The 27,063-nt window shown below is 39.2% G+C and overlaps 2 protein-coding genes across 4 annotated transcripts; one reads left to right on the forward strand and one right to left on the reverse strand.

Moving 5' to 3' along the window:
- Positions 1 to 3,242: 3,242 nt before the first annotated feature.
- Positions 3,243 to 8,181, reverse strand: SRSF7 (serine and arginine rich splicing factor 7). 2 transcript variants are annotated; one of them, XM_024552910.3, is made up of 8 exons: positions 7,919 to 8,181; positions 6,708 to 6,888; positions 6,264 to 6,440; positions 5,313 to 5,387; positions 5,128 to 5,229; positions 4,655 to 4,708; positions 4,072 to 4,107; positions 3,243 to 3,538 (listed from the first exon to the last, which is right to left on the reverse strand). In XM_024552910.3, exons 1-8 carry the CDS (start codon positions 7,944 to 7,946, stop codon positions 3,484 to 3,486), a joined length of 708 nt encoding a protein of 235 aa, XP_024408678.2. In that variant the 5' UTR covers positions 7,947 to 8,181; the 3' UTR covers positions 3,243 to 3,483. The 2 variants fall into 2 exon arrangements, with proteins under 2 accessions (XP_024408678.2, XP_024408680.2); XM_024552912.3 differs by having other exon boundaries at positions 5,152 to 5,229; positions 7,919 to 8,070.
- Positions 8,182 to 8,292: 111 nt separating this feature from the next.
- On the forward strand, positions 8,293 to 25,140 carry LOC112297966 (tetratricopeptide repeat protein 39B). 2 transcript variants are annotated; one of them, XM_045189502.2, is made up of 3 exons: positions 8,293 to 8,511; positions 9,042 to 9,103; positions 19,001 to 25,140. In XM_045189502.2, exon 3 carries the CDS (start codon positions 19,178 to 19,180, stop codon positions 20,945 to 20,947), a length of 1,770 nt encoding a protein of 589 aa, XP_045045437.1. In that variant the 5' UTR covers positions 8,293 to 8,511; positions 9,042 to 9,103; positions 19,001 to 19,177; the 3' UTR covers positions 20,948 to 25,140. The 2 variants fall into 2 exon arrangements, with proteins under 2 accessions (XP_045045437.1, XP_045045438.1); XM_045189503.2 differs by lacking the exon at positions 9,042 to 9,103.
- Positions 25,141 to 27,063: the final 1,923 nt, after the last annotated feature.

Genomic DNA, 27,063 nt, shown 5'->3' on the forward strand with positions numbered 1-27,063 from the left:
TGCACTCCATTCTTTCACAGATCAGTTATTACCCACCTGGTATTTTTTCATTTGTCTGTCCAGAATTTAACCTCCATAAGAAGACTTTGTTCACCTCCATATTCTAAGGCTGGCACTACCTGGTACACTGAAGGGGCACAAAATTTTACTGCATAAATTATGCAACACCTAGGCAACTAGTATGCAACATTTCTAAATATGTCTTAGTAAGCCCTGCAAAAAACCCTGCCAATGAACGATGATGAGAAAAGCTAAGTACATATTTTGTGTTATAAAAACAAATGGAGAAAGAGGGACTGGACATGGGACATGGGGGATGGGGGAGGCAAAAATAAAAAAGAAAAAAGGGGAAAATATCTGTGTATTTGCAGACTACATAATTGCTTGACAATTGGTTAACTGCCTTCTGGGAGTTAACTGGGTGGCTAAGAGTTGGCTAGGGAGCCTTCTCACCATATACACCCTGAGGACATCACCAACTCTAAAAATGAAATGAAAATAGGTTGAGCCAGTTGCCCATGGGAAAAGGGAACGAGCAATAAATTTGAGAAGTAGCCTAAAGTTAACTGGCTACTACATTCCAAGTGCTCCAGAATTATCCTTCTCTTCAGCATCTTTTCCCCATTAGGTGTGGAAAAGAAATTGCCAAGTTTTAACAATGGTATAATCTACAATGGGTAGGAGCATTGGTTGCATGTATTTTTTTCTTTCGAAAATTTTTACTCATTTTTAAGAGTAGAAATGAGGGAAACATTAATGTGTGGTTTCCTCTTGCACACCCCACACTAGGAACCTGGCCCAAAACCCAGGCATGTGCCCTAGACTGGGAATCAAACCAGCAACCCTTTCGTGTGGCTGTTTTCTTATGTTTTGTCTTTTCCATGTAATTTTGTTTTAAATGTGCAGTAATATGCTCTACAGATTAAAAGAGCAGAGGCTTTAAAACCACAGGTAGGATTCGTACTTTTCCTACCTCCTAGCAAACTGTTTACTGGTGCTTTTCCCCCTTTATTGACAATAATCCTAGTTATAACAGCTTTAATACTACCACACCATAACCTAGGCACCTTCGCCCCATTTCTTTGACTTGTCACCAGTTCTCACTAGTCCAAACACTGCAAGACCAGCCAGGCCACTAGTATTTCTCCTTTCACCTTCTTTGCTTCCTACCTCTCCAGCTGTATGATTATGTATACATCTTCTAGGTTATATTCCAAAGGTCTCTAAGCAGCCAAGTGCTCACTAAGCCAGATCTAATGGATCCTTTGCTCCTATCCTTCACTCTGATGAACTCTTTGCCAACTTGTCAGTTTAGAGCTTCCTATTCTTACTCACTTAATGCATCTTTGAAATCACTGTGCTCCTTTAGACTTTTAGACTACATAAAATGACTATCACAATCCTACACACCACTCAGTTAACCACACCTCAAATGAGTGACATTTCAAGACCACCTATTCTCTGTCCTCAGAATGTACACTGCAAGACGCAGGATACTTCCACTTGATACTTAGCCTACCTAGTTCCAAGCTCAAGGGAGAATTACCACTGTAAGGTCAAGGGTATGCCAATACTTACCTTTCTACCTGGGTAAGAGGACCAATAAGGTTCTATGTTAAAAGCATGTCTGTTGTGTTGTTAAGTTATAAATAATCAGAGCCAGGTTTAAAATTGAGAATGATTTTAGAGTCTGGACCAGCACTTTCTCAAGCCAGTCATATATTTAGCAGCGCTAACCTCTAAAAATAGAATAGTACACACAATACACCAAAGTAGTATCATTTTAAGATGCATACTAACACAGGGGTACTAAGTTATAGTCAATGGTATGATTGGTGTTCACCTACATAACCAGGTTTCCCTTTCCCATAGGGTAGAACTTTGTGCTTGATTCTTAAAACCATTTGGCCCTTACCCCTTTCTCCTCATACTAATCTCTAGAGCACTGCTAGTAATCCATCCCCAAACTACAGAAATTACTCCTACTCTTGGCTCGTAACTCCCACTCCCAAAAATTGAGTATCAGGATTGTTTGTTCTTTGCAGATTTATTGTGGAGTAAACTTATCTTTATATAACACAGAACAATTAAAGCTGACCAAGTGCAACAAGTCTGCCAATTATACAGTTTTATGCCAACCATAATTCAGCCAGTTTTCAAATTCCAAAAACAAAGTATCCAAACTTCTAACATACTAGTGATCATTCAGATCAAATAATTTGAGGCAGACCAGTTCCCCAATTGCAATGCTACCCCAATAACCCAAGGAAATGGACAAAGGCAGACACTGTGCCACCAGCATTGTTTTTTGCACGATCAATTTTTTCTTTTGCTTCAAGGCTAGAGAATACCTGGTAAAAGCTTCACCAAGAAATTAAAAATTAACTATTACTGTCCTACTAAAGATATTTAAAGTTTAAAGAATCTACTGGCCATAATATCCTAAGGTCCACCAGATGTTACCAAGAAACTACATAATGTGTGGCTGAATAAATATAGGTGAGATTTACAAAACTGCACCTCATTAACATTTGATTGACACCTTTAATTACTTTGCACCAGCCTGGCAAAATAAAAGTATGTCGGTGGTTGAGGAGTGGAAGAAAATCTAACAGGAATTAACAGATCTCTGCTCAGAATAAGGCAATCACTTCAAGGGATAGGACTGGAAAATTTTGCAAAGCTGGTTTACATAAAGATGTTGTCCCAAATTTAGACAATTCCTCAAACATGCAAAAATGTTGGTATAAAATTGGCTAATGCCGAAAACAAAGTACACTGAGAACTTCCTAAAATGGGAGTTCTCATTTGACACCACCCCACCTAATAGCCTGAAAACCTCAAGTCACTGTAGTGTTCCGAAGTAATTCAGTTCCTGGAGCATTGAGTCCAATTATTACTTCTGACACCATTTGCTTTAATAAGCTTTGTTTAGTTTATGTCATGCTTATTTATAGACAAATCAGTGGTTCCTTTAGCTTAATAGATCGAGATCATTAGCCTGGTAATATAGAACACCAACTCCAATTGATTAATTCAGGGACTTGTAATGATGCATTTATGCTGTCAAGGGGGACTTGAGTTCTTGTCTTACCCAAACCTCTAAGGGTAAAAAAATTTTCCAAGTGTGTGTTCACTACAGTTAATGATGTTGAAGACTAGATCTGTACGAGAATGGATGATACTAATGTTGGCTACTCAAGCTTACCAATTGAGTATTAATATTGAACACAGATCAAAAATCTAGTTAGAAACATTTTATTTAAATGTGCCAAATAAAAACCCACCATTTTCAAACCATAAGATGTTAATACATTCAACAAAAATTTATATTATCTTACTGCTGTGAATTTACAGAGTAATAATCCAGATCCATTTTGATTAGGTGATTGAAATAACCTTCCTAGGTTACATTTAACATCACAAATCCCTTATAATAATGTAAACAAAATAACTTTTCCCTAAAAGGTGAACTTGAGAACTTCAGTCTACTCTTTCAGGACTTGCACTTCTTCGTGGACTTCCTGATGGGGAACGACTAAAAAGAAAAACATTAGGTTTGGAACCCATTAGTGTCTACTGAAATTTATTCTTCTCATGAACCCATCAGGGCAAAACTCAGTTTCAATAAATTCAAAGGTGGCCAAAGGAACTGTAAGTTTCCATAACAGAGATGTAAAAATTTATGAAAAATTTACATATAAGTCCTTTGTCGCTGTTTTAATAGCCTCCTTGATAAAACTACTAAGTTAAAGAGAACTATATGAGTTGTGGTGGTGTTTTGGTTTTTTTTCAAATCATTAAGCACCAACTAGATAATGGTTTGGCTGCCAAATTTCAACCTAAAATTTTTCTTCATGTAGGCACTTCCTTTTTATTTATTGTCACTATGTGGGTGATATTGAAGCAGGAAAAACAATCCTCTAGGAAACTTAAGATCTAGTACTTTATATATATATAGGACCAATTCTCCAAGAGCTCAAAATGAAAGCCTGCAAAGTAGGCAGGAAACAAACAAATGCAGAAGCTGCATCTAACAGTTAAAATCTGGCAACAAATTATTTAGCTTACCTTCTTTTTGGAGATGGAGATCTGGACTTTGATCGGCTGTCAAAACATGAGAGATTCTATTAAGAAAATGTACTAACCAGTCCCTTTCTTATTATAAGTCACAATATTATGAAACAACCCCCCCAACTGTCCCAAACTTAAATGTCAGGCTTCAATTAAAAATTGCAGGGGGGCGGGGGGGGGGGGGGGGTGCCTATCAGTTTTAACCAAAGCCAATCTTCCAACAACTGTTCTTCATAAAAATGAGCTATGTCATGATTAATCTACCTTAATTAAGCACAACCATCTTAGAATGCTCCTCCATGCACCTATCCATTGTTCTAACATGTGCCTCCTAATGTAACACCAAAGTCACAAACTTCCTTCTCACTGTAGCTTGACATACACTCTTGTCCAAGAAGTCAGCCAGAACAGGCCATCTACAGATGAAGTTCTAAAGTTTGTTAATTTAAGGTACTGTGTGCCACTTAACACCTAGGCTTAGAGTTAACACTTGAAACTTCAACAATTCCAAACATTTTTGAACTTTCTGGATATTGATGCCATGTAACTACAAGAGCATTAATCGAATGTATACCCTTACCTGCTTCTTGGTCGTGAAAGAGACCTGGACCTTGATCTTGACCTTGACCTGGATCTTAAAAATAAAAATTACATGAATTAGTCCATACTAGTGATTTCCTTAAACACCTCCTGAGCACCTTATGGGGTAGGCTCAGAATAGAGGCTAAAACTGAGCAAGTTGCAACTCTTGTCTCCTATCAGTCTAAAAGATTGGACAAATTATCCCATTTTCAACTAGCTCTGATAGCCAATAAGGATCACCATTTCAATTATTTGCTTCTATCATACTCAATGAGCTGGATATTCTTAAAGTGTACAGTATCCAAGAGAAAATAGATACACACGACTAAATACTTCCCTGAACAACTTCCCAAGGTCTCAAATTCACCCCATCAACCCAGATTATGTCCTTGAGACACTCTGCTAATGTCATTAAGATGTGACAATCCAAATACAAATGGGGCAGGGGGAAATGTTACACACTGGAAATACCTCGATCCTTTTATAGAACCAGACCTAGATCGTCTGAGTGAGGCTGATCGTGATCTACGAAGAGACACAGATCTTGATCTTTGAGGAGATGCTGATCTTGACCTAAAAATTAAACCAAAGAGGTTTAGGTCCATCTCCAGTTAGTTTTTTATTGCTTGTTAAAATTTGAAATGAAGATTCCTCACCTCCTTCCCCTGCTCCTGCTTCGCGAGCGAGAGTATCGCCTACCTCTGGATCTCGAATGTGATCTAGACCGTGACCTATTTTTCAAGTTAGAAATAGACAAAATGTGAGATGGCAACTCGTTTTTATAGTTTGTGTACCTCTGCTGAAATCAAATCTCAAAACTATTTAAAAATTTAGTGTCTCATATGGAAATAAACTCTGGGCCTATTAGTTGCCGAGTTTTTATTTTTAAAGAAAAAATTTTTTAAACTACCTAAAAAAAGATTCGTTAACAGCTGAATTACATCTTAGAATTACAAAATATAAAACACTGTAATGTGTATTTAAAATAAACCTTGCAAGTTTGCAGGTCGACCCTCTTTGGCCCATGGTCTAGTAGATCTAGACGATCTAGAAGTATCTATAGCCGATCGCTGCATCTAGATGTTTTCTTCAATCTAACGACGATCAAACTGACAGCCAAATGAGCCAGGTGAGGCTTGATTGACGCAAGAAGATTTTTCTAGTTGGGAATGTGGTCAATCTGATGTTCCTCTTTCTAAACCGGAGGGGGCCCCAATTGTAAGCCAAATTTACTGTTACGGCGATCACCAACTCAAATTTTCTGCCCTTTAAATAAGGTGAAGCTAGGTGTAGATGACTCGAGGGGATCTGGCCTCTTATGCTGATCACCTCAAGGTCTAGGAGGATCTTAATTGTCGGATTTGCAAGGCGCCTCAGCATATCATAAGGCTCGTGACATTCTGAATCAAGGCGACTGACTCAAACGAAGAAACCTGAAAGGTTTTGACCAGGTTGATTATTAATATATTAACATTTAATTAAACAAAAATTGTAAAATACACCTGTACAATTAACATTTACAATTACATAAAAATACTAATTTCTGCCTTGCTAATAAAAAATTACTTGATTAACTAGTATACCAACCATTGCTTTAAAATAAATACCTGCTTCTTCTTCGACGGCTATAGCGATGGCAATCATAAGCATAATGTCCCTTTTCACCACACTCATAGCATCTATCATTGGGATCAAAGGGACGGCGAGCAGGTGGTCTATCAAAACGAGATCTCCGAGGCATGCCTGTTGATAATTCAACCCTCACTCGGGAACCACAAATCACCCTATAAAAAAGAATCAACAAATTCTAATGCTAAAAAACTCAGGTGACGTCTAAATTTACAATTTTCCAACCACTCTTTCCTTTCACAAGCTTCAGCTATCTTTGTTAAGTCCTCCTAACTCCAACTTAGCTAATTTTATGTATTTAAGAGAGTAAGCAATTTACCGTCTCCTCTAGACTACACAATCCAAACTTAGCACCTATCTCATCACCCCACCTATCGGACTATTCTAACGAACCTAAGTTTCATAATCGGCATCTTACTTACTTGCCATCCAGGCCTCGTACTGCATCTTCTGCATCTCTAGGGTCTTCAAATTCCACAAAGGCAAATCCTGGAGGATTTCTTGCAATCCACACAGTTCTTAAGGGACCATAATAACTGAAAGCCCTTTCTAACTCTCCTTTGCCAGCACCAGTTCCCAGGTTACCAACATACACCTTGGTTTCTGTTTAAAAATGCAAATAGAAGAACGCATGTTATGCAAAAGCTGATCTAAGTTTGAATCAATTCTTTGCCTTAAAACAGGCCAACCTCTGTGCAAGCACGTTTAGTGCTCTACCGAGGGTTGTATTTGGTCTCGAAACCAGCGAGGTCGGTAAGTTTCTTACGAGCTAAGCATATGACACAGTTCTTAACATTCTAATGAGGTGGGAATAAAACCTCCAAAACTCAGGGACGGAAGAACGCAGGTAGAATGTTCCCAGGCGTGAGGCGGGCTCCGCCCCGGCCCCGCCCCCGAGTCCCGGCAGCCCCGGGCACGCTGGAAGCGCGCGGACCCGCAGCGGCGGCGGCCGGCAGGCCCTACCGGGGCCGGCAGGCAGAGCAGGGCAGGGCTGCACCGGGTCTCGTCCTCCGCGGCAACCGCCCCAGGCACAGGCTCGCCTAAGACTCCAGCTCCCCGCCCCCGTCCATAAACCGCGCTCGAAAAAGCTAAAAGAGAAAAGAAACCAGCCTCCAGACAAAAAGATTATGTCTCCATACCCACTCCGCAGTTCGACCGGCTGTAGGATGAGAGAGCACAGCTCGAGGCGGCCAGTTTTGTTCGGGCTCAAATTCACCTTTGATTTTATGGCTGCGATCCTATCTGTCCGCTAAAGTGGCGGGAAAGCGCCAAGGAAATGCGCCACCATGCTCGTCAATGTGCGCAAAATGGCAGCCGAGGGCGGGGGGGTGTGGGGGGCGGCCGGGCGGCTCGAAGAAGGGCAACAGGATAACAGTGACCGTGGGCCTCACTTAGGCTGGTATGCGAGACGAAAATGCCCAAGAATTAACATGGAACTCGACACAGACCTACACCCGCCATCCCCCGTCTCCTTCACTATCCCGCCCCCGCTGCCTCCGGCTTCGTACGGTGTGCGCCGAAGCCGCCATTACGCACGCGGAATAACCGTCTCCCAACCGCCGTGCCTACCCCACAGCCTCGCTATACTCGCTACACCCACATTAATGTCCCTTGTTGGGCCCGAGCCTCTTACCTCCTCCGTAACGCCCGTAACGCGACATGATGACTGGACCGCGAGCTCCGCTTCCTCAGCTCGCAGTGCCCAGGGACCGAGCAACACAAAAAGCCACAGATCCCTCACACGCCAACACTCCCAGCGGCGCTACGAGGAAGAGCCTGGGGTTCCGCCTTATATATGCGGAGCTAGGGTTTTTGCGCATGCGTCATCTCAGCGTTCCGCGCGGCACAAAGGAGCTGGGCGGGAACTCCGGGGAAGCGGCGCGGAGGAAACTGAAGGAGAAAAGACACCAATCACAGGCGGAGGGATACGTTTCCATGGAAACGTTAGAATCTTGCTAGTAAACCCTCGGTCTTCCCCGCGGTGTCCCCCTCCCTCCCTCCCTCCCCCTTTTCCTTTACCGTCCTCGTTTTTCTTTCCCTTTACCCTTCCCCCTTTAATTTCCCCCAATTTAGGGACCCTCAGCTTTAGTAATCTTACTACAGGTGTATTAGACTGGCCTTATGAAAGGCTGTAAAATTTAGCCGCTGATGTTGCAGCCGTCGCCGCAGTTCTGCTGGGGGACCTGGCCTAGACTTCCACTCAGTGATCTTTGGGGCTCGTCAGAGGTAATCGGGAGTTGTGCAGGGTGAAAACTCCATACACGCCGCCATTCTGAGTAGTGGTCTCTCAGTAATGGCATTATAGACCTCGCTGCACCACCCTCCGATCCCTTTAGAACCAGCCATCAGTTTTCACCAACACGTCCCGAATACTTGGAGTCTGGGGGACAAAGGAATAGAGTTATTTCTTTATTTCTTTTTTCTTCTCTTTTTTTGTTATACGGAAATTACGACCAAACCCTAAATCCTTAAAGCATTTTGACTAGTGGCAATTCTGAAATTAGAGCTGTTCTTCCCTTGTAGTTCTTTTTGTATTGTAGTAACACATCTCATCCACTAAACAGATCCTGAGGACTGGGACTGAAGTTTTCTCTGAGTAGCAGCCGCTTGCTGCTTAGCCACTCTGTATAGCAAATATATGGAAACCTTTTCTTTACATTAGAATCACTTAAAATCCAGTTTTTATTTCACACATTGCATTTGCCAGACACCATCTCTACAATTCAGATTTAACTTTTTTTTTTACCATCCACCAGAAGAAGACATTATGCCATAAGTACTTGGGATACACGAGTTGGAAATGTTCCACATAAAAGAGGTATTCCTTAGGAATTTGTTCTCTTTTTTCCATCTGCGGTATTTTAACTTGATATGTATAGGTGTGGGATACAGAGTTTAGGTAAAAGGAGGCTTAGTTGAATAAGCCTTTATTCAGGTGAATAAAGTATAGATTTTCTCCAGGTAATGCTATGAACTTATACTTTTTTTCAGATTTATCAAATTACAGAAAGAATTAGTCTGTCTCAAGGAAATCTAGCCAGAAAAAAGTTCTGTATAGTATGTTATGTTTGTTCTCCATTAGCCTTATTGATATTTCCCATCTTCTTCACAGGGTTCTTCTCAAAAGGGTTAAATGATAAAGACATTTTTACATACTCTGAAAGAATACAGTATCAATTCTACAAAGCCTCACTGATTTGACTTTCTGCTATTAAGAATTAAAGAGAATTGCAGTTGGACAAGACATGGTAACATCAAAAGAAAGTGCTTATCAGCCAATGGCCATGCCACCCTGCGTGCCCAAGGTTGGGTCTGATCTCAGGAGCTAAGCAGTGTTGGGTCTAGTTAGTACTTGGAAGGGAAGGATAGAACTTACTATTCTGCGCAGCTCCTAATAGGCCCCCCAAAATATTTTTTGGCTCTGAATACAAAGTCCATTGTACAAAAGAGAATTTCTAAGCAAGAAATGCTAACAATATTAAAGGAAGCAATTTTCCAACTTATAACAAACTGCTTTCAAGCACAAACTGCTTTCAAGCACCCTGACTGGCTTGTCTGCCTCTCTAGGAGACAGGCCCTTTGATAAGCTAATTACGTATTATTTATCTCTTAAAAGAGGGCCAATTCTAGGTTGGGCTTTGCTAACATAGTGGCCATGAAAAAAAAATAGTGCTGTATACTATTTCTGTACACTATTATACGGGACACTCTCTTCAGAACATGTAACCAGCTCTTTTCACTAAACGTCTGTCTAAAGGAGGGAGATTTGATTGTAAAGAGTACTTTTATTCCTGCTGATTCTTTTGAAATCAGTTTCAACTACATTTTTGCCTCTAGGTTTCTGCGTTAAATTAAGATCACATTTCCAGATTCAATTTGAATATGAAAGCCTCTTAATTCAATTCAACAAATATTCTAATATTTCTAATATGAAATATTGAGTAGTTCTTAACACATTAGTATTGTTAAACATTGACATTAGTTGGGGGGGGGGGTAATTCTTAATCCTTTTACGGCAGCTTTCAGAATTTATCTGCATTTCCTAGATCAGTATTTCCAGGGAAGCATTAAAGAAAAAGTTCACTTTTTTATCTTATTTTCTTCATTTTAGTTTCACTTTTAAGTCATTGTCACCGTATTAGATTGGGTGTAAAAACCTTAAAACAAGAAAAACAAGTTTAGAACTTTTGCACATGTATCGATTTTTAGTCTAACAAAATAGTCTGTAGTTACAAACACTAGCCTTTTAATATGTGTGTATGCATGTGCTGTGTATGTATGTGCTGTGTGTGTATGTGCTGTGTGTCAATCCAAACAGCCATGGTCAAATACAACTTCCTTTTTTCAACATTTCACAGTCTTCTGTTTCTTCTAGAATGCTGTTAATTCTGGGAAGGAAAACTTCTTAGAGACATGTTTATAATTTTTTCATATTCTATAAAGACATTAACTTCTCATTAGCCAAGTGCTGAAGTATTAGGTGGAATGGACAACCGTTAAAGAAAGCCAGTGCTTTGACCAACCTCAGAGTGAAACTGGGGAGAAGAAAAATGTGATGCAGGAGTGCCCTGCTAACACAAATATTTCCAAAATGGGTGATTTCAGAATGTAAGAGAATCTAGGAAGAGTGGGGCTTTCTGAGGAGTGCCTGATCGTATTAAAAAGTGTGAAACTGGAGATAAAGGGGGAGCAAATGTGAAACTGTAAAACCATCAAGCATGAAACTAATCGGTTGTGCCATTCCTTCTCGAAAGAAAGAAAATTCATGAAAGGGGCTTGGTCAGCTTGGTGTCTTAACGAGAGAGCTAGACTAGTTTATTTTTTTCTTTTCTCCTTCTAAACTACACTCACCGGGGTGACGGTGGTTATAGACTACTTTCGAATTTAGCAGCTTATCCAGCACTGTCTTCGAAGGAGAGAACCTGTGTTACTTAAAGAAATACTGCTCAAGACCATTGACTTCCCGTTGTTTGATGTTTTGATACTTTTTATGGTCCTTGGACGTGAATGTGTTCTACTGTAAATTAATAACAATGGTTTTAGTTCCTAAGTCCTTTTCTTAGGAGAGGCGGTGCAGTGTAATAATTAAGAACGTAAGCACTGGAGTGCCACAGCAATGGGTTTGAAGCTTGGCTCCTATATTTGATGGCTGCCGTCCCCGACCAAGTTTTTAATCTCCTGGTTCTTCAGCTTTCTTATCTGAAAAATGGGGTTTAATAACAGTAACTATCTCAGAGAGTTAGCTTTTAGGATTAGATGAGGTAAACCAAGTAAATAACATTTCAAAGTGTCTAGCAGTGTTCAATAGATGTTAGCTGGTAGGAGGAAGAGGAAGAGTTGCAGTAGCAGCAGCAGTAGTCTGACTAAACTCCGTAAGCTTATAAAAATCTGCCGTGATCTGGGTGCGTGAACAAAACCGAAGTTTGTTTATGCAAAGCTAGGGACTAGGCTCTGGAACATGGTGACCAGCCTTAAGTGGCCACTCCTAAGACACCTTTGTCTCTTTACTTGTTGACTTCGGTAAGGGAAGTCATCCCCTTTCTCCTGTGGCCCAATCCACAGAGAGAAAAACAATCTGACGTATATAAGAAGCAACAACTCAGAAAAAGAAATTTTCTTCACGGAAAGTAAACCCACAGGAATTCCAAAATCAAATACCAAAACCTTGTTAAGGGTTATATACAAAGGTACTGGCCTGCGGAATGGAGAAAGGTGTGTTCATCAACAATGGGGAAATTGTTAATTTTTATGCAAAGTTTAGTCGTTGAAACTAATTTCTGTAAGATTAGGTACATCTTTTAAAAAAGCAAAAAATTTATTTCAAAGCCAATAACAAATACACTACAACTCTCAGGTAGATCTTTGAGTTTAGACTACCTGTGAAAGAAATGGCTTGAAATGATTAGATCATTAGTCGAATCACTTTGTTTTTCAAATGAGACTAAGACATCGAATTGCAGAGTGGCGAGAGCTTTGGTTCCCAAAGGCCGCTACAAGGACTGTCAGTCTGAACTTCGATGAAACTTTCTGCAATCCTAGAAAAATAGGAACTATTGGCAACCATTCTTTCTTGGGAAGAGCCATCCTTTATTCTGTGAATATATCTTTTTATTTTTCTATTAAAATGCTCCTCCCCTCATTTTTTTAAGGAAAGGATGCTAAGAGTAAAACATTTAAAAACCTATTCTATTTTCTTGATAGAAAAATCTGTCCCCTCCACCCCTCAAATTTTTTCAGATCTACCTATGTAGTTGCCAAAATCTGAGAGTCTGGAATCTCTTGTAAAAAACAAAGCATGACTTTACCCAATAAAAAAAATAGAGGACAAAAAAAAAAAAGAAAAAGAAAAAGAAAAAAAGAAACATAACCACCCAGAAACAGTTCAGAAAAGAAAAAATGAAGAAAATAAAGTCTAGCCTTACTAAAAATGCAAATTAAAACAACATGCTTTTTTTGTTGGGAGTGTAATGAAATTGGAACTTACAGCCACTAATGGGAATGTGAAATAACAATATATTTGAGGGTCAGTTGCATAGTATGTCCTAAGTTTATTAAATCATATGTACAACAGCCCACCCCTTACCTGCAGTTTTGCTTTCCACTGTGTCAGTTACACACCCAGTCGACTGGGTCCAAAAAATATTGAATGGAAAGTTCCAGAAATAAACAATTCATAAGTTTTAAATTTTGCACCGTTCTGAGTAGTATGATGAAATATGGGCCATGCCGCTCTGTCTTGCCCGTGACGTGAATCATTCCTTTGTCCAACGTGTCCGTGCTGTGTATACTACCTACCTGTTGTTACTCGCTCAGTAGCTGTCTAGGTTAGTAGATCATTTATCAGAGAGAGTCCACATTCACAGAACTTTTATTATGAGTGTTCTGTTTTACTACTAGTTATTATACTTAATCTCTTACTGTGCCTGATTTATGAATTAAATTTTATCATAGGTATGTATGTACAGGAAAAAACACAGTGTATATAGGGCTCAGTGCTCTCCACTGTTTCAAGCATCCCCTGGGATCTGGGAACATATCCCCTGAGGGTAAGGGGAGAATGCTATACACTTTGGCCCAGCAATCCTACTTCCTGGAATTATTCTAGGAAATAATTACAAATAAAGACAAAAACGTTCGTAGAATCTTATAATATCAAAAAATAGAAATAGCTTAAAATCAAAGGGATTGGTTAAATATGTATGGCATATGAATTAAATGTATATATTATGGCCATTAAAAACCAATTGTAGAAGAATTTTTAATGTCAGAAAAATGTTAATTGTATATAGTTAACTAATAAAAGCAGATTTCACCCTGGCTGAGTAGCTCAGTTGTTAAGAGCATCATCCCAGTACACCAAGGTTGTTGGTTCTATCACTGGTCAGGGCAGAAACAAGAATCACCCAATGAATGCATAGATAAGTGGAAAATGAATCCATGTTTTATTCTCTCTCTTTCTCTCCCTACCTCTCTCTCTGAAATAAATTTAAAAATAAATAAAAATAAAGGCAAATTTCAAAACAATATGAATGCACAGAATGATTCTGGTTTTGTAAAAATAAATTGTATTAATGTATTAATAAAAGTAAGTTTTTTGTTTTGCCTTTCTGTATTTTATAACTTCCTACAATTTTTTTAAGTGGGACGCTTGGAGACAGGAATTCTCAGTTTGAACTGAGAAATCAATGCTTAGTAGCTGTGTAAATTGGAACATGTTACTATACATGTCATCTAAGCTCTAGAATTCTGAGGGGGAAATAGAGGTTTAATGTTGCTATCTGTGGGTGGATGGTATTATGAGTAGTTTACATGCATTTTGGTTATTTTTTATTTTCTGTTATGACCTTACTACTTACAATTGAAAAATGAAATGTAAATCTTAAATATAAAAAATGTAAATATTTTAAGTCGAAGTAGTAATGGAAGAATGAAATAAAATAGTTAATAGAGGGAGAATATTAATATATATACTCATAAACTGTGTACTGTGGTTGCCTGTGGGACGTGAGATTGGGTTGAAGATAGGGAGGAGCTTCCATTTTTTAACTATATGATCTGCTGTATTGTTTGAAGGTTTTGTGTTTTTTAAACAAATATAGCACTTTTCTAATACTTAAACATTAGTACATGCCCTTCTTCCACGCTCTCTATATCTTTTACTCAACAGTATTTTCCTTCATAGCTCCTCTCACCTTCTGACCTCTTTATTTCTTTCATGACAGCATCTCACAAGAGCAGGCACCTGGTTTTACCCACGGACACATTCTTGCCGTCTGACATTGTGCTTGGCCTGTACTAGATTCTCAATAATATATAGAGAGTTAGTGAATTCTACAAAGAAACTATTTCGGTGACATCACATGATTGTTACTCAATTAACATTTATAAATGATTTTTCTAAGGTTATATACATATTTAGTGTCCAAATCTGAACCTCTGATTCTCCCAGTCCAGAGGTGTTTATTTTGCAGCATGCTGCCTCCCTAAAAGTAACTTGTCTTGGCTTTTAACCAGTTCTCTGAGAGTTGTAGTGAGATATCTGCTTTATATTTCAAAAATGTGCCTGTAACCCTGTAAGTATACTACCATTTTCCAGTGGGACACTGTTGGTGTTTAAAACAACAAAATCCCACTTTATCCTAGAATTTTTCTCTTTGGTTACATACCACAGGAAGTTGTTTATTGTCTTTTTATGCACAAATACCCCCGGTCCCTCTTCCTCCTCCCATTCAGTACAGCGGGTTAGGGTTTCTCATACACATAAGCGAAGTACTACAAATATAGGAAGGCATCTTGAGGTAACCGTTTTTGGTAACGTCAGATTTAAATATCTTTGAGATGCTAATGAAGTCTAAGTTTTGTTTCCTACAGGAACCTTCCAGCTTCCACGAAAAGAAAACGTTAATGTCTATGTGTATTTACTTGGGTACTAGGAAGAGAGTATAAATCATTCCACACTCTTTACACTGCCAAATCTGGGATGCTAGTAAAGATATGTTTACTTCCTTTCATCTTTTCTTCCTCAAAAACTTGTATGATGCACTTGATAGGTATAAGCTACTGCTTAAACACCAGGATGAACAAAATAATAAATGTATTGTTCTTGCCTTCAAGCCCAGTAGGATATAAACATGTTAAAAATACACACACACACACATACATGAACATATACAGGGTGAGGCAAAAGTAGGCTTACAGTTCATATGGAAAATAATACAATAATAAATAATAACATAAGAATAAACTGTCACACACTCAAAACTGTAAACCTACTTTTGCCTTACTGTACACACACACACAACGTTAGAAACAAACTGACTTGGGATCCATTATTTTAGATTTAATTTCAGATTTAATACTCTCACTTGTTTATTTTCTATTAATCATTCTGTTCTTTCTCACCCTGAGTTTTCTTGGAGTCCTAGCTGTATTGAATGAATGACAAGAAGGAAGGCTCTTTGTTAGTGGAAGAGGTTTTTCTCATCTAAGTCTACTCCTTCCTTTATGTGTGCTCCGTGCATCCCCCTCTGCCTCCTTTTTACTGAATTACTCCTTTCTGTATCTTCAACTTCCCCCTCTCTACCTTACTCAAGCCCTCAGCGACTGATCTGGCTCAGTATTAGCCATCCCTAGTCAATCCCCACTGGATTGGTCCTTCCAAACATAGACAAGCAGATAGAGGTAAAGAACACAGTTCAGACAGAACATTTTAAGCAAAAGAATAATAGGAGTATGACTCTGCCTTTATCACCAAAAGCTCTGGAACTCCTACTCAAAGCAATCTGCATCCCAAACCTCATTTAAAACAATCCTGTAAGCACTACTATGGGGGGGGGGTGGATATAAAATAATATATTGAGAATTTACAGTGTATGCCAGATACTGTCCTGATTGCTTTATATACATTAATCCACCTAATTCTGCCAACCACTCAGGTAGAAGTACTATTATTCTCTATTTGCAGATGAAGAAACAGAGGCACAGTGAGGTGAAGCAAGTGGCAGAATCAGGATTCAAGCCTAAGTAGTCTAACTTTACAGTCTGTCCACTTTACTATATTATAACCTTAGTGATCATCCTTGTTAAGGAATTATTCCCAAGGTGATTTAGGGGACAAGAGAGAGGCTCCTTGCTCAGCAAAGTAGAATTGCCAGGCTTGGATATCAATCGCTGATGGACATGGAAGAAGAAAAAGAAGAGACAGCCTAGAGTGGGTGATGGGATCAGCCATCTAGATAAGGAATACTAGGGTAGATGGAGGAGGAGGTGGTTTTAGGGGTCAATAAATAACATCCCTTTTCCTCCCCTGAGTTCTGAACCAAAGTCAGGCAAAGGAGACCAAAACATAACCTCTTTTTCTAAATTTTTTATTAAGGTGACAGTTACTGTGACTTCAGAGGTGCTGTCCAGTGGGCTCACTAATGCTTTACCCTTAATTAAACAGATTTACCCACCCGGTCCCAGGAGCTGCTGGACAGCAGAAAAAAAAGTCTTCCTGTTTTTTGGTTTCACACTTGAACAAGCTGGTTGCAAAAGAAGGAATTCAGAAGGCATGAGGGACACTCTCCTAGTTCTTTCTATCAGCTTCCAGCCAACAGTCAGCCCACTGGCCAGGAGTATTCCTCTCGCAGAAAAGTCCTCTTATGGGCACATCAAGAATAGGGGATACAATGGGAGAAACAGAGAGAGGCTGTTAAACCAGTACAAACGTCCCGTTTTGAAGGAGTAAGGTCTGAGGATCTCTTGTGTAACATGACTATTGCTGATAACACCATTGTATAACTGAAATCTGCTAAGAGAGTAGAACTTCAGTGTACTCACCCCCCATCATATCATATTATAAACTTTAAATATCTTGCAATTTTGTCAATTGTACCTCAGCAAAACTGAGAGGAAAACCTAATTGGGAATAGGGCCTTCCCTCAACAACTCTGAAAACTTATATTGTGGACTAAACAAGTATTAGTTCTTGAGATAAGTGAAAAATAGAATCTCGAAATAATCAAAGGAAAAGAAAGAAATTCAGATTTTTACACAGAGGGAAGAGAAAAATAGAAAAAAAGAAATAGAAAAATAGTAGAACAATATACAAGTAAATCCTGGTACAGGGAATTCATTATGGTTATGTCTTTATGTGGTCTTTGGGAGTAGCACACGGCAATTATGTGGCAGAAGGATGTGTTTACAACTTGCTTTCAAGAATTTCCTAGAAATATGTTGTGGGTACCTGAAGTCATTTAGCAACCATTTATTAATGCCTACTTTGTTCAAAGGAGTATGCTAGAACTGGGATATAATGCTAAATAAAACACAAATTATGCCTTGAAGCTCCCAAGCTCCTGGTGAAAGCAGGTGTAGAAATGATTACAATGCAGTGAGCTAAAGGCTAATAGGAATATATACAGAATGCTTTTAGAGTGTGCTGACAGACTCCAGTAAGGTTGTGGAAACAGGAAGAATTCGGTTGTGTTGGATGGAGAATAGGAATTCTGTGGAATATCATTTGAAAATATTAGGCTAGAAGAAAGGGAACATTTTACTTGGTTGAATCTGGCCCTCTACTAGGTTTTTCCAGCTAATCTCCAGCTAACCGTAACCCAGCCCCTACTACTGCAGCTCCAAGAATACTGTCCCTTTTCACGGGCTGCATGGCTCTTCCACTCAGAACTGAACCTTTAGATAAATATGTAATTACCTTCGCTTTTCAGTGGACAGTGACTATAGTTACTAATATTCGGAAACATAACTAAACCTTAAGATGTAAAAGCAAACAATTTAACTAGAGTAATAGCTCTGAGGTGTCCTTCTCCCCATCACTTTTTCCTCACATATAACACATTTTCCCTCTGGTTTTTTCTCCTCCCTCTGTGTAAAAATCTGAATTTCTTTCTTTTCCTTTGATTATTCTCCTCTGCTTTATCTTCCACTCCTGTCTTTTAACTTATTCAAAATACAGGATTAAAGTACATTTTAAAGTATACTTATAATTATTGTAAAGCATGGCCATTACAATTAAAGGGCTATGTTTGCTGTTTCTACTTTTTAAAATAGATTAATTGAACCTATTGTATTATTATGAATAAATTAAGTAGCTTGCTCTGTAATTGGTTTTTCATTGTGCCCATCCCCCGCCCCACTTTCTTACCAAGATACCATAGTAATGCTGTGATAACAACTATTATATTTGCATTTTTTTCCTGACTGCAACAATGCTAGGAAGTCTTGCTAGTTCACATAGCACTTTCCATGCCCAAAGTCCCATACAGCTAACCATAATACTTCACAAAGACCTAGTTTTTGTTTTAATGAAAATATATGCAAGTGTAGTGGTGTTACTAAGAATAGCATGGAAGGGATTTTTCATTCCTAAAATCTTTATTCTTTCATCTGACAATTTACCCTTCCTTAGTCTTAACTAGAGACCTAGGCAAATACATTCCCCTTTCAAGCCAGATTCTTGTCCCCAAGGCTTTCCTAGAGAGAAATTTTACAGCTATCCCAGTACAGTTGTATAACATAAAAACACAAAAGCATGATCTTAGGAAAATAATAGATTGGAGGGGTGGTTACAGAAGAAGTCTCCTGTTTACAAAGGATTTACTTCACAATGTTTTAAAAGAACATGTTTCCTTTAGTAATTTCCAAATTATTTGAACTTTTCAGAAATACATCTTCTACAAATAAAATGATCTTTTCCCCCCTTTGTCTGATCTAGATGAGAATATCGTAATGCTGCACCTCACAGCTCTCAGTTTGTTTGCCTCCATTAGAACAGCAGCTGGAAGAAGGGACCCAGCCTGGAGAACAGGAGCCTGGAGAACAGGAGCCACCCTCAGTGTGACCACATCACTCCAGTGCAAGTACTTCCCATCTCTGAAGGAGGGTAGCAGAGATGTCACTTGCTCTCAGTAAAACGGAAAACGATAAGGAAGATGACTTTACATCATTGACTTTATGGAAAGAAGAAAATGGTAAGGAGGACAAGTTTGAAGACGCCTATGAAATTATCCCTGCAGCAACATCAATGAATCTGGTGTCTTCCCTGGAAGAATGCACAACTGGATTGTATTTATTTCTAAACAACAGATTCTCAGATGCCATAAATCTCATTCAGCCATGGTCGAAAAACAGCATTTACCATGCTCTAATTTATAGTATCCTTATGGTTGTGAAAGCCATTTTGACTTTTGATCCACAGGATATAGATGTTGGAATGACTGCTGCAAAGGAAGCTTTGAAAACCTGTAACAGTTTCCGAAGAAAAGCTAGGCTGACAAGTTTTTCTCGTCTAGTGAGTAAATATGGGATAAAGTCTGTCAAAGAAGAGGAATTGCATGCAGAAGTCTGCTATGCTGAGTGTTTGATCTTGAAATCCGCTGTAACATTTATGCAGGATGAGAGTATACTTGGTTTTCTTAAAAGTGGGATCAGCCTTGGGTTAAGTCACCAAATATACAAAGACTGTCAACAAATATTAACACAGATACCTAACAAACAAAGCAAAACCTACAGTCACCTAGTTGGAGGAGTAAAATTTGGTCTTGGAGCATTCAATTTGATGTTATCACTTGTGCCACCAAAGACACTTAAATTACTCGATATTGTTGGATATTATGGTAATAAAGAGGTGGGCTTGTCTTTGCTTCATGAGAGTGCATCTGAATCCCATATAAATAACATCTTAAGTATTTTGACTCTACTCTTCTACTACAATTATATCTGTGTCGCTTTTGGTGTTGAAAAGGGTCACACTTCCACAATAGAGGACCTCTTCCTGACCTATCTCCAGAAATTTCCAAAGTGTGTCATACTTAAATTTTTTCATGCACGTTTTAATATGCTGAAAGGAAAAATTGAAAATGCCCAGTTAACATTAGAGGAGTGCATCTTTATTCAGAATGAATGGAAGCAGCTTAATCACCTCTGTTACTGGGAACTCATGTGGTGCCACATTTTTCTGCAGGATTGGAAGCAGGCTTACCACTATGCCGATCAGTTACTTCAAAACAGCAGGTGGTCCAAAGCAATGTATTCATACAGTAAAGCTATGCTCCTGGCTTTGCTTCCTTCTGAATTTGCTAAATCAATTAGTGAGGACATGAATTCTCTCTTTTTAAAAGTGGATAGCCTGAGAATCAGATTTTTAGGAACTTCTGTGCCAATAGAGAAGTTTGTTGCTGAGAAGGGTCAGCGCTACGGTACTACTACAGGCTGGTTTACAGCACAGCCCCTTCTGGAATTCGTGTATGCCTGGAGTGGTTTCCGAATCATGAGCAAAAAACTACACCTTATTTCGTGCTGGCTATCAATAATTAACAAAGGAGAAGACCTTTTACGAGAAAATCCAACTAAAGAGTATGGCACAGATGACATAAGTTTGCTAAATTTACTGAAAGGTCTGTGTCTGAAACATTTAGGCGAATATTCGACGGCTGAGCAGTACTTTACTCGTGTCATTCAAAATGAGAAATTGTTAAAATATGACCACTATTTGGTGCCATATACTTACTATGAACTGGGAATTCTATACTATCTGAAAGGAGATTATGTCAGTGCAACAAAAAACCTAGACAACATAAAAAACTACAAAGACTACTCCATGGAGGCCCGATTACAGTTCAGGGCTCACATAGCCCTTGAACAAATAGCTAAAGAAAAGTGATTTAGACACAAAGTGCAGTTTTGTTTATATGGGCGAAGTATTTTACAGCCAGCAAGGTAATTAACAGGTAGGAAACAGTTTCTTTGTGGAAGAAATCCACAAAGAGGCAGCTGCTGAGAATCTGACTGGTAACAAGAAAAATTACTTTTCCCTCTTTCTTTCTCCATACCTATAAAATAGAATGTCTTAGACTGGTAAATGGAGTGATGTGCATTCTTGAAAACGAAAAGGCAAATGATGTACATTAGGAAAGATACTCTCCTAGATAGTTATTAATTTATCAATCATGTTAAACATTTTCAAAAACTCCAAAATATTTTTAACATCTCATTAGATAATGTTCACAACTCATAAATAAATAGGAAAAGTAGCTACACTAGGAATCCCAGTGCCCTGTAAATATTTTTATTTAACTCGTAAGAGAAGGAAAAAAGTTTGTCTTACTGACATTTCAAAACGACGAACTAAAGAGCACAGACTCTGAATGGTTTTCCCTCACACACAGTGGTTTTTATTGGCTTTTTGTACAAGAGAAGATTCCCCCCACCCCACCGTGTGCTCAGTGTTATATTTCACCTTTTTTCATTAGGAAGCTCAAATATGGGGCTATAACTTACTGGAAGATAGAAAAGAAAGAGGCCCCTCATACACACACACACACACACACACACACACACACAAAACCCTTTGAAGATAATTGGAGGAAGCCAAGAGGACAAATACCTTGGGTAGAAAAAAAGACAAGATGAGGTCATTAGAGGGAGAGTTTAGTTACCACTAGCCCTCCCTTTAAACAAAAGATTGTATTTATTTTTAGAGAGAGGAGAAGGGGGGGAAAGGGAAAGAAAGAAACATCAATATGAGAGAGAAACATTGACTGGTTGCCTCTCATAAGCGCCTGACTGGGGACCATGCCTGCAACTTAGGCATGTGCCCTGACCAGGGTTCTACCCGGCAACCTGCTCTGTGGGACGAGCCCCAACCAACTAAGCCACACCAGGCAGGGGTAGCCCTCCCTTTGGCTGCCCTCCCTAAGGTGTAATTCCTTTTACGACCAGCTCTTTAATATAATTAAACCACTTGCATCTATCCTGTGTCATCATTAGTAGGCTAATCTGAGAGCAAATAGCAGCTGTAAGCATGAGGCCTGGTATTGTTTTACTCACCTTAGGGATGAAGTCGGTCCCTAGTTTTTAGAGCATTAAGTCCGGCTGAGTGTATCTTCTCAGTAGTCACCCATGGAAAAAGAAGTTGCTGGGAAAGTTTGCTTTGCTAAAATACATGAGTGAAATACATTATCTTAATGCTTTGGGTGTCCAAACAACCCACTGGAGCACATCATGGGACTGTATTTCAGATTTAGAAATGCTTAGGTTGAAAACACTAATTAAAAACAGACTTTTTGCACCCAGGCTGGTATGGCTTAGTGGACTGAGCATAGGCCTGAGAACCAAAGGGTTATCGGTTCAATTCCCAGTCAGGGCACATGCCTGGGTTGTGGGCCCAGGGGCCCAGTTGGGGGCTTGCAAGAAGCAATAAGTCATTGTTTCTCTTGTACATTGATGTTTCTCCTTTCTTCCTCCCCCGCTTATCCTCCTCTAAAAATAAATAACATTCTTTTTTAAAAAATAGACTTTTAGGTGTACAACTACACTTGAGTTATTTGCCATTATTTAATAATGACGGTGCTCTTAACAGAGGGCAGGCCCTGGCCTGACTGCCTGGATTTGTATTCTAGCTCTGTCACTAACTAGCTGTGTGGCCTTGGACCTCCGTGCCTCAGTGTCCTTAGCTGTAAAATTGGGATAATAATAGTTCTTATCTCATGGTTTTCCTATGTTAATTAAGACTGAGTTAATATACATTTATTATCACTACTACTAGTAATAATAATAATATATTGTTCCTTAGTGAAGAGGATTTAAATTACTTTCTTGGAAAAAGCAAAGGTTCCTTTGTTACCTGCTTTGCCAGTCTAAAATTTGATCTTTTAATTTGCTTTTTCTGTTTTTAGTGTATCTTGGTCACTTATAAATTAGTGACTCTCTGCCTAAATTATGATTTTGTGTTTTGTTCTAGTTTCTAACAATGAATAGCAAACTTATTAATTGGTTAAACAAATATATGTTGAATGCCTACTATATGCAGGCACTGAGCAGGGTCCTGAGGATATAAAGATGTTCTCTCTCCTGAGGGCTTTATTAGGGAGACAAGTTAGAAAAAGATTTTGCTGGGGGTAGAAACACTTAAAGCAGTTGCTTTAACAGACAGGAGTTTATTTGTCCCAAACAAAAGAAATCTGATGGTAGGTAGTTCAGGTCTGGTCTGGCTCTTCTTGTGTTTTTCTGCTTGGCATGTAGGTCTTCTTATACATGTTTCCTCATGGTACAAAGAGGCTGCCTCCCATACAGGCCTTATGTCTAAGCCAGGCAGGCTGGGGAGAAATGGTTAAGGGACAAAAAAGGCTTTCTCTTTCTTAGGAGGTTTTGCCTTTTTATTTAAGAAGAGATGGCCTTCCTAAGAACACCCATATATATATCTATGGCCTGAAATAGCCCTATGGCTACTTCTACCTACAAAGGAAGCTCAGAATGAGTTTTGGCTTTCAAGCCTCATTAATTAGGTTGTGGGAAAGGATTTTAGTTAAGTGAACCAATCTGCAGTTACTGCCCCAACACATATGTAAATAACAATAAACCAGAAAACGGTATCAGAGGGGCACAGTTGAAAAGGAGACAAGGTAACAATGAGACCTGGAAAAAAAACCTCTCTGCAGATCTAACACCTTGTCAATCTTGTGATTGACATTTCCTTGGTGAAGTTACTACCTGCAGCCCTGGTTCTGGCCTTTACTGGGCCCACAGGTTGACTGGACACAATTGAGGCTGATTTTCACCAAACTCACTACAGATTAAGGTGTAATTTACTGTTAATTAATTTATTTATAGCAGGGATTATTCCAGCATTGCAAACTCAATTTCCTATAGGGCTCAGGCAAGTGATAGAAACATGAAAGAGCCAAGTGCAGAACAATAAAAGTGGTGGGAACTAGTTGTGAAGAAGAGAGAGCACACCTGTCTAAAAAACGTACACATTGTAAAGAAATTTAACACTGCAGACATTAAACCTAACTGCATGTCCTGATATGACCCTTGGCCCCTAGTCTGACTTCTCGTCTATTCCTTTATACTGACTAGGAAGTGCTCATATTTCTGTCTCAAGAATCATCTCTCCTGATAAATCATATACCTAGAAAACCAGGAAGGAGTCACAGGCAGCATGGTGAGAGGCAGCACAGAATCAGAATATAGAGAGACAGATACACTTTTACGAGTATCTATTCCAGGCCAGGGTGAGATATAATGAAGTATCCATTCCTCTCTGTATGGATACATCTCTGGAAAGTCTCTGTCTTCCAGACTCAGAGTCTCTGAGATATATCTTTCAATCCTTTGCTTGCTCACCTCTTATACCTTCTGCTGTCAACCCTGGGCTACTGAATGTCTCAGTAGAGTTCAATACAATTAAGTTTTCATCTACTAATATACAATCCCATTCCAGCCCTGCTTCCAGAAAATGCAACCAGATCACTTAGTTTGGAATTTCCAGTCATCCCCACTGAAAGGATGAAGTCAGCCCCATTTGCTCTTGTGGCACCATTTGCCTAGCAGGCCTGTGACCTTGTTAAACGTGACTGCTATTTTATTCTTCTAAGTTTATGTTCCCAGGACTGGAAATTACTGGAAAGCAAAAACAAAACTAATCCCTATAGCCACAGGCAGAAGGTAACATTGGAACAGACTGCAGCGTCCCGTTACAACGCCCCCAACAGCCCAGGGGCCGCACAACAGCAACCCCCACCCCCCCTTTTGTAATCCAATTGTAATCCAATAAAAGCTCAAAGCCCCCACCCCTCAATACTGCTGGATCTCTCCACTGCATGACCCTCTCTTGGAAAGTGAATAAAGAGTATTCTCTACACTTTCTTCTCTTTGTGAATTCTTTCACAGCCCATGTCACCGACCACCCTAATGCCCAGATTCTTCGTTTACCCACATTATAGATGATCTCTTTGTGCAGGTGAATCACAGATCTAATCACATCCATTTTATTTAACGTTTAGGGTTTATCGGAGCTTGGAGAGGGTACCTCAGTGTTGCCTCCTATGCCATAAACACAGAGTGCTATTGAAACATTTTTTATTCCGTGGAGAAATTTTCTTATTTAATGTAGTAAATATGATAACTGTTTGGAGGCCTGATAGCCTGAAAAATGAAGAGGAAGACAAGGGGTTATGCATGAAGAAAAAAACAAAAAGAATTTCTGTGAAAGACCTAGTATCAAAGGCCTTCTCAACATGCCCTTGCCCCAATCACTAAATCCTGTTGATTTCTGCTTTGAAATATTTGTTGAATCTACTCTGGTTTTTTTCTCTTTTTCATTTCCACCGCTATCAGCTTAGGCGAGGACTTGATTATTTCCTGCCTGAACCACTGCACTGATTTTTAGGAACTCAGTAGTGGACTTCCTTTTTTTGTCCCAAGACAATTCCAGGGAAAAATAAAAATGGTTAACTTAATTTTTTTCAAATCAATATAAAATTATATAATATCTATATTCTTACCACTTAGCTTGATTACCTCATTGAGAGGTAATGCAATTAAATAAGAGGAATGCAATTAAAAAAAGGCCCTGGCTGGTGCAGCTCAGTGGATTGAGCGCCAGACTACGAAGCAAAGGGTCGCCGATTTGATTCCCAGTCAGGGCACATGCCTGGGTTGCAGGCCAGCTCCCCAATAGGGGGCTTTCGAGAGGCAACCACACATTGATGTTTCTCTCCTCTTTCTCCCTCTTTTCTTATTGATGACAATAAGAAACAGGATTATATGGAACTCTCTCTAAAAATAAAAATAAATACATTCTTAAAAAAAGGCACTGATTTGTAGTCATAAAGATATTATCTGAGCATATTTGAGAGGCAATGTATACAGTAGCAGTTCTGTAAATTTTCACACATTTGTTTAGTATGTTAGAGTTCACAAAGTCTGTTCAAAGCATTTTCATCCTAGGAAAACAATCCTATCTTCGTTCCACTCCTTGGGAAATTAATCTTCCTTCTCTGAGGTGGTAGAGTCTCCCCTCCGGGCAGGTCTGGGGAGGGCAGATAACTAATTCATTTGGAGATACTGCCTCCCATAAGCTGGATTTCCATTTGGAAAGTGGTTCTGGAAATTTTTTCCCCCTAATACCACTGCTCTGTTGGGTAGAGAAGCTACACTTTATATAAAGTTTCATGCTGTGTATGCCCCACACTTCCCTATTTTCCCCACATCCAGTTTCTCTGTATCCTTTCTAATATACCAATTTCATCATGTCATTCCATCACTCAATTTTTCACATTCTCTTTGGTTTATTTATTCGTTCATAAAATGAGTTAATGTTTGAAAGTTCTTAAAGTAATGCCTGGCACGTATTGGGTGCTATATTACTGATTAAGATATAAAAATTCAGCCCTAGTTTGTGTGACTCAGTGGATTGGGCCTGCAAACCAAAACGTCTCAGGTTTGATCCCTGGTCAGAGTGCATGCCTGGGTTGCGGGCCAGGTCCCCAGTTGGGGGCACGTGAGAGGCAACCAATTGATGTTTCTCTCTCACATCGATGTTTCTCTCCCTGCCTTTCTCACTCCCTTTAAAGACAAATAAAATCTTTGAAAGAAAAAAAATGATACAAAAATTCAATTCAAATTGAGTACCACTTACAAATTACCAGGCAATGCTCTTGAGGTGGGGTCCATGGTAGTAAGTAAAACAGACATGGCTCCTACCGTTAAGAAGGTTTACAGGGCTTATTAAGTGACTGTGTGTGTCTTAGTCATGAGAATTTGGAGCTAAGAGGATCTTGGGTCATCTAGTCCCACATTTTTACTTACAAATAAGAAAACTGAAATCTAAGAAGGCAAATAAATGACTTCCAAAGTCCTAAAGCTGGTATGAGCACAGTCAGCAGTGTGCAGGAACCAGCTTAAACTGGCTCAAAAGAACCCACTGTTAAATTTCATAAATTTTTTGAGCCTGCTGTTAAATTATTGGTACCTTCCAATCAGTCATGGTGGGAA

Source organism: Desmodus rotundus, chromosome 5, assembly GCF_022682495.2.
Source record: "Desmodus rotundus isolate HL8 chromosome 5, HLdesRot8A.1, whole genome shotgun sequence".
Taxonomy (NCBI): Eukaryota; Metazoa; Chordata; class Mammalia; order Chiroptera; family Phyllostomidae; genus Desmodus; species Desmodus rotundus.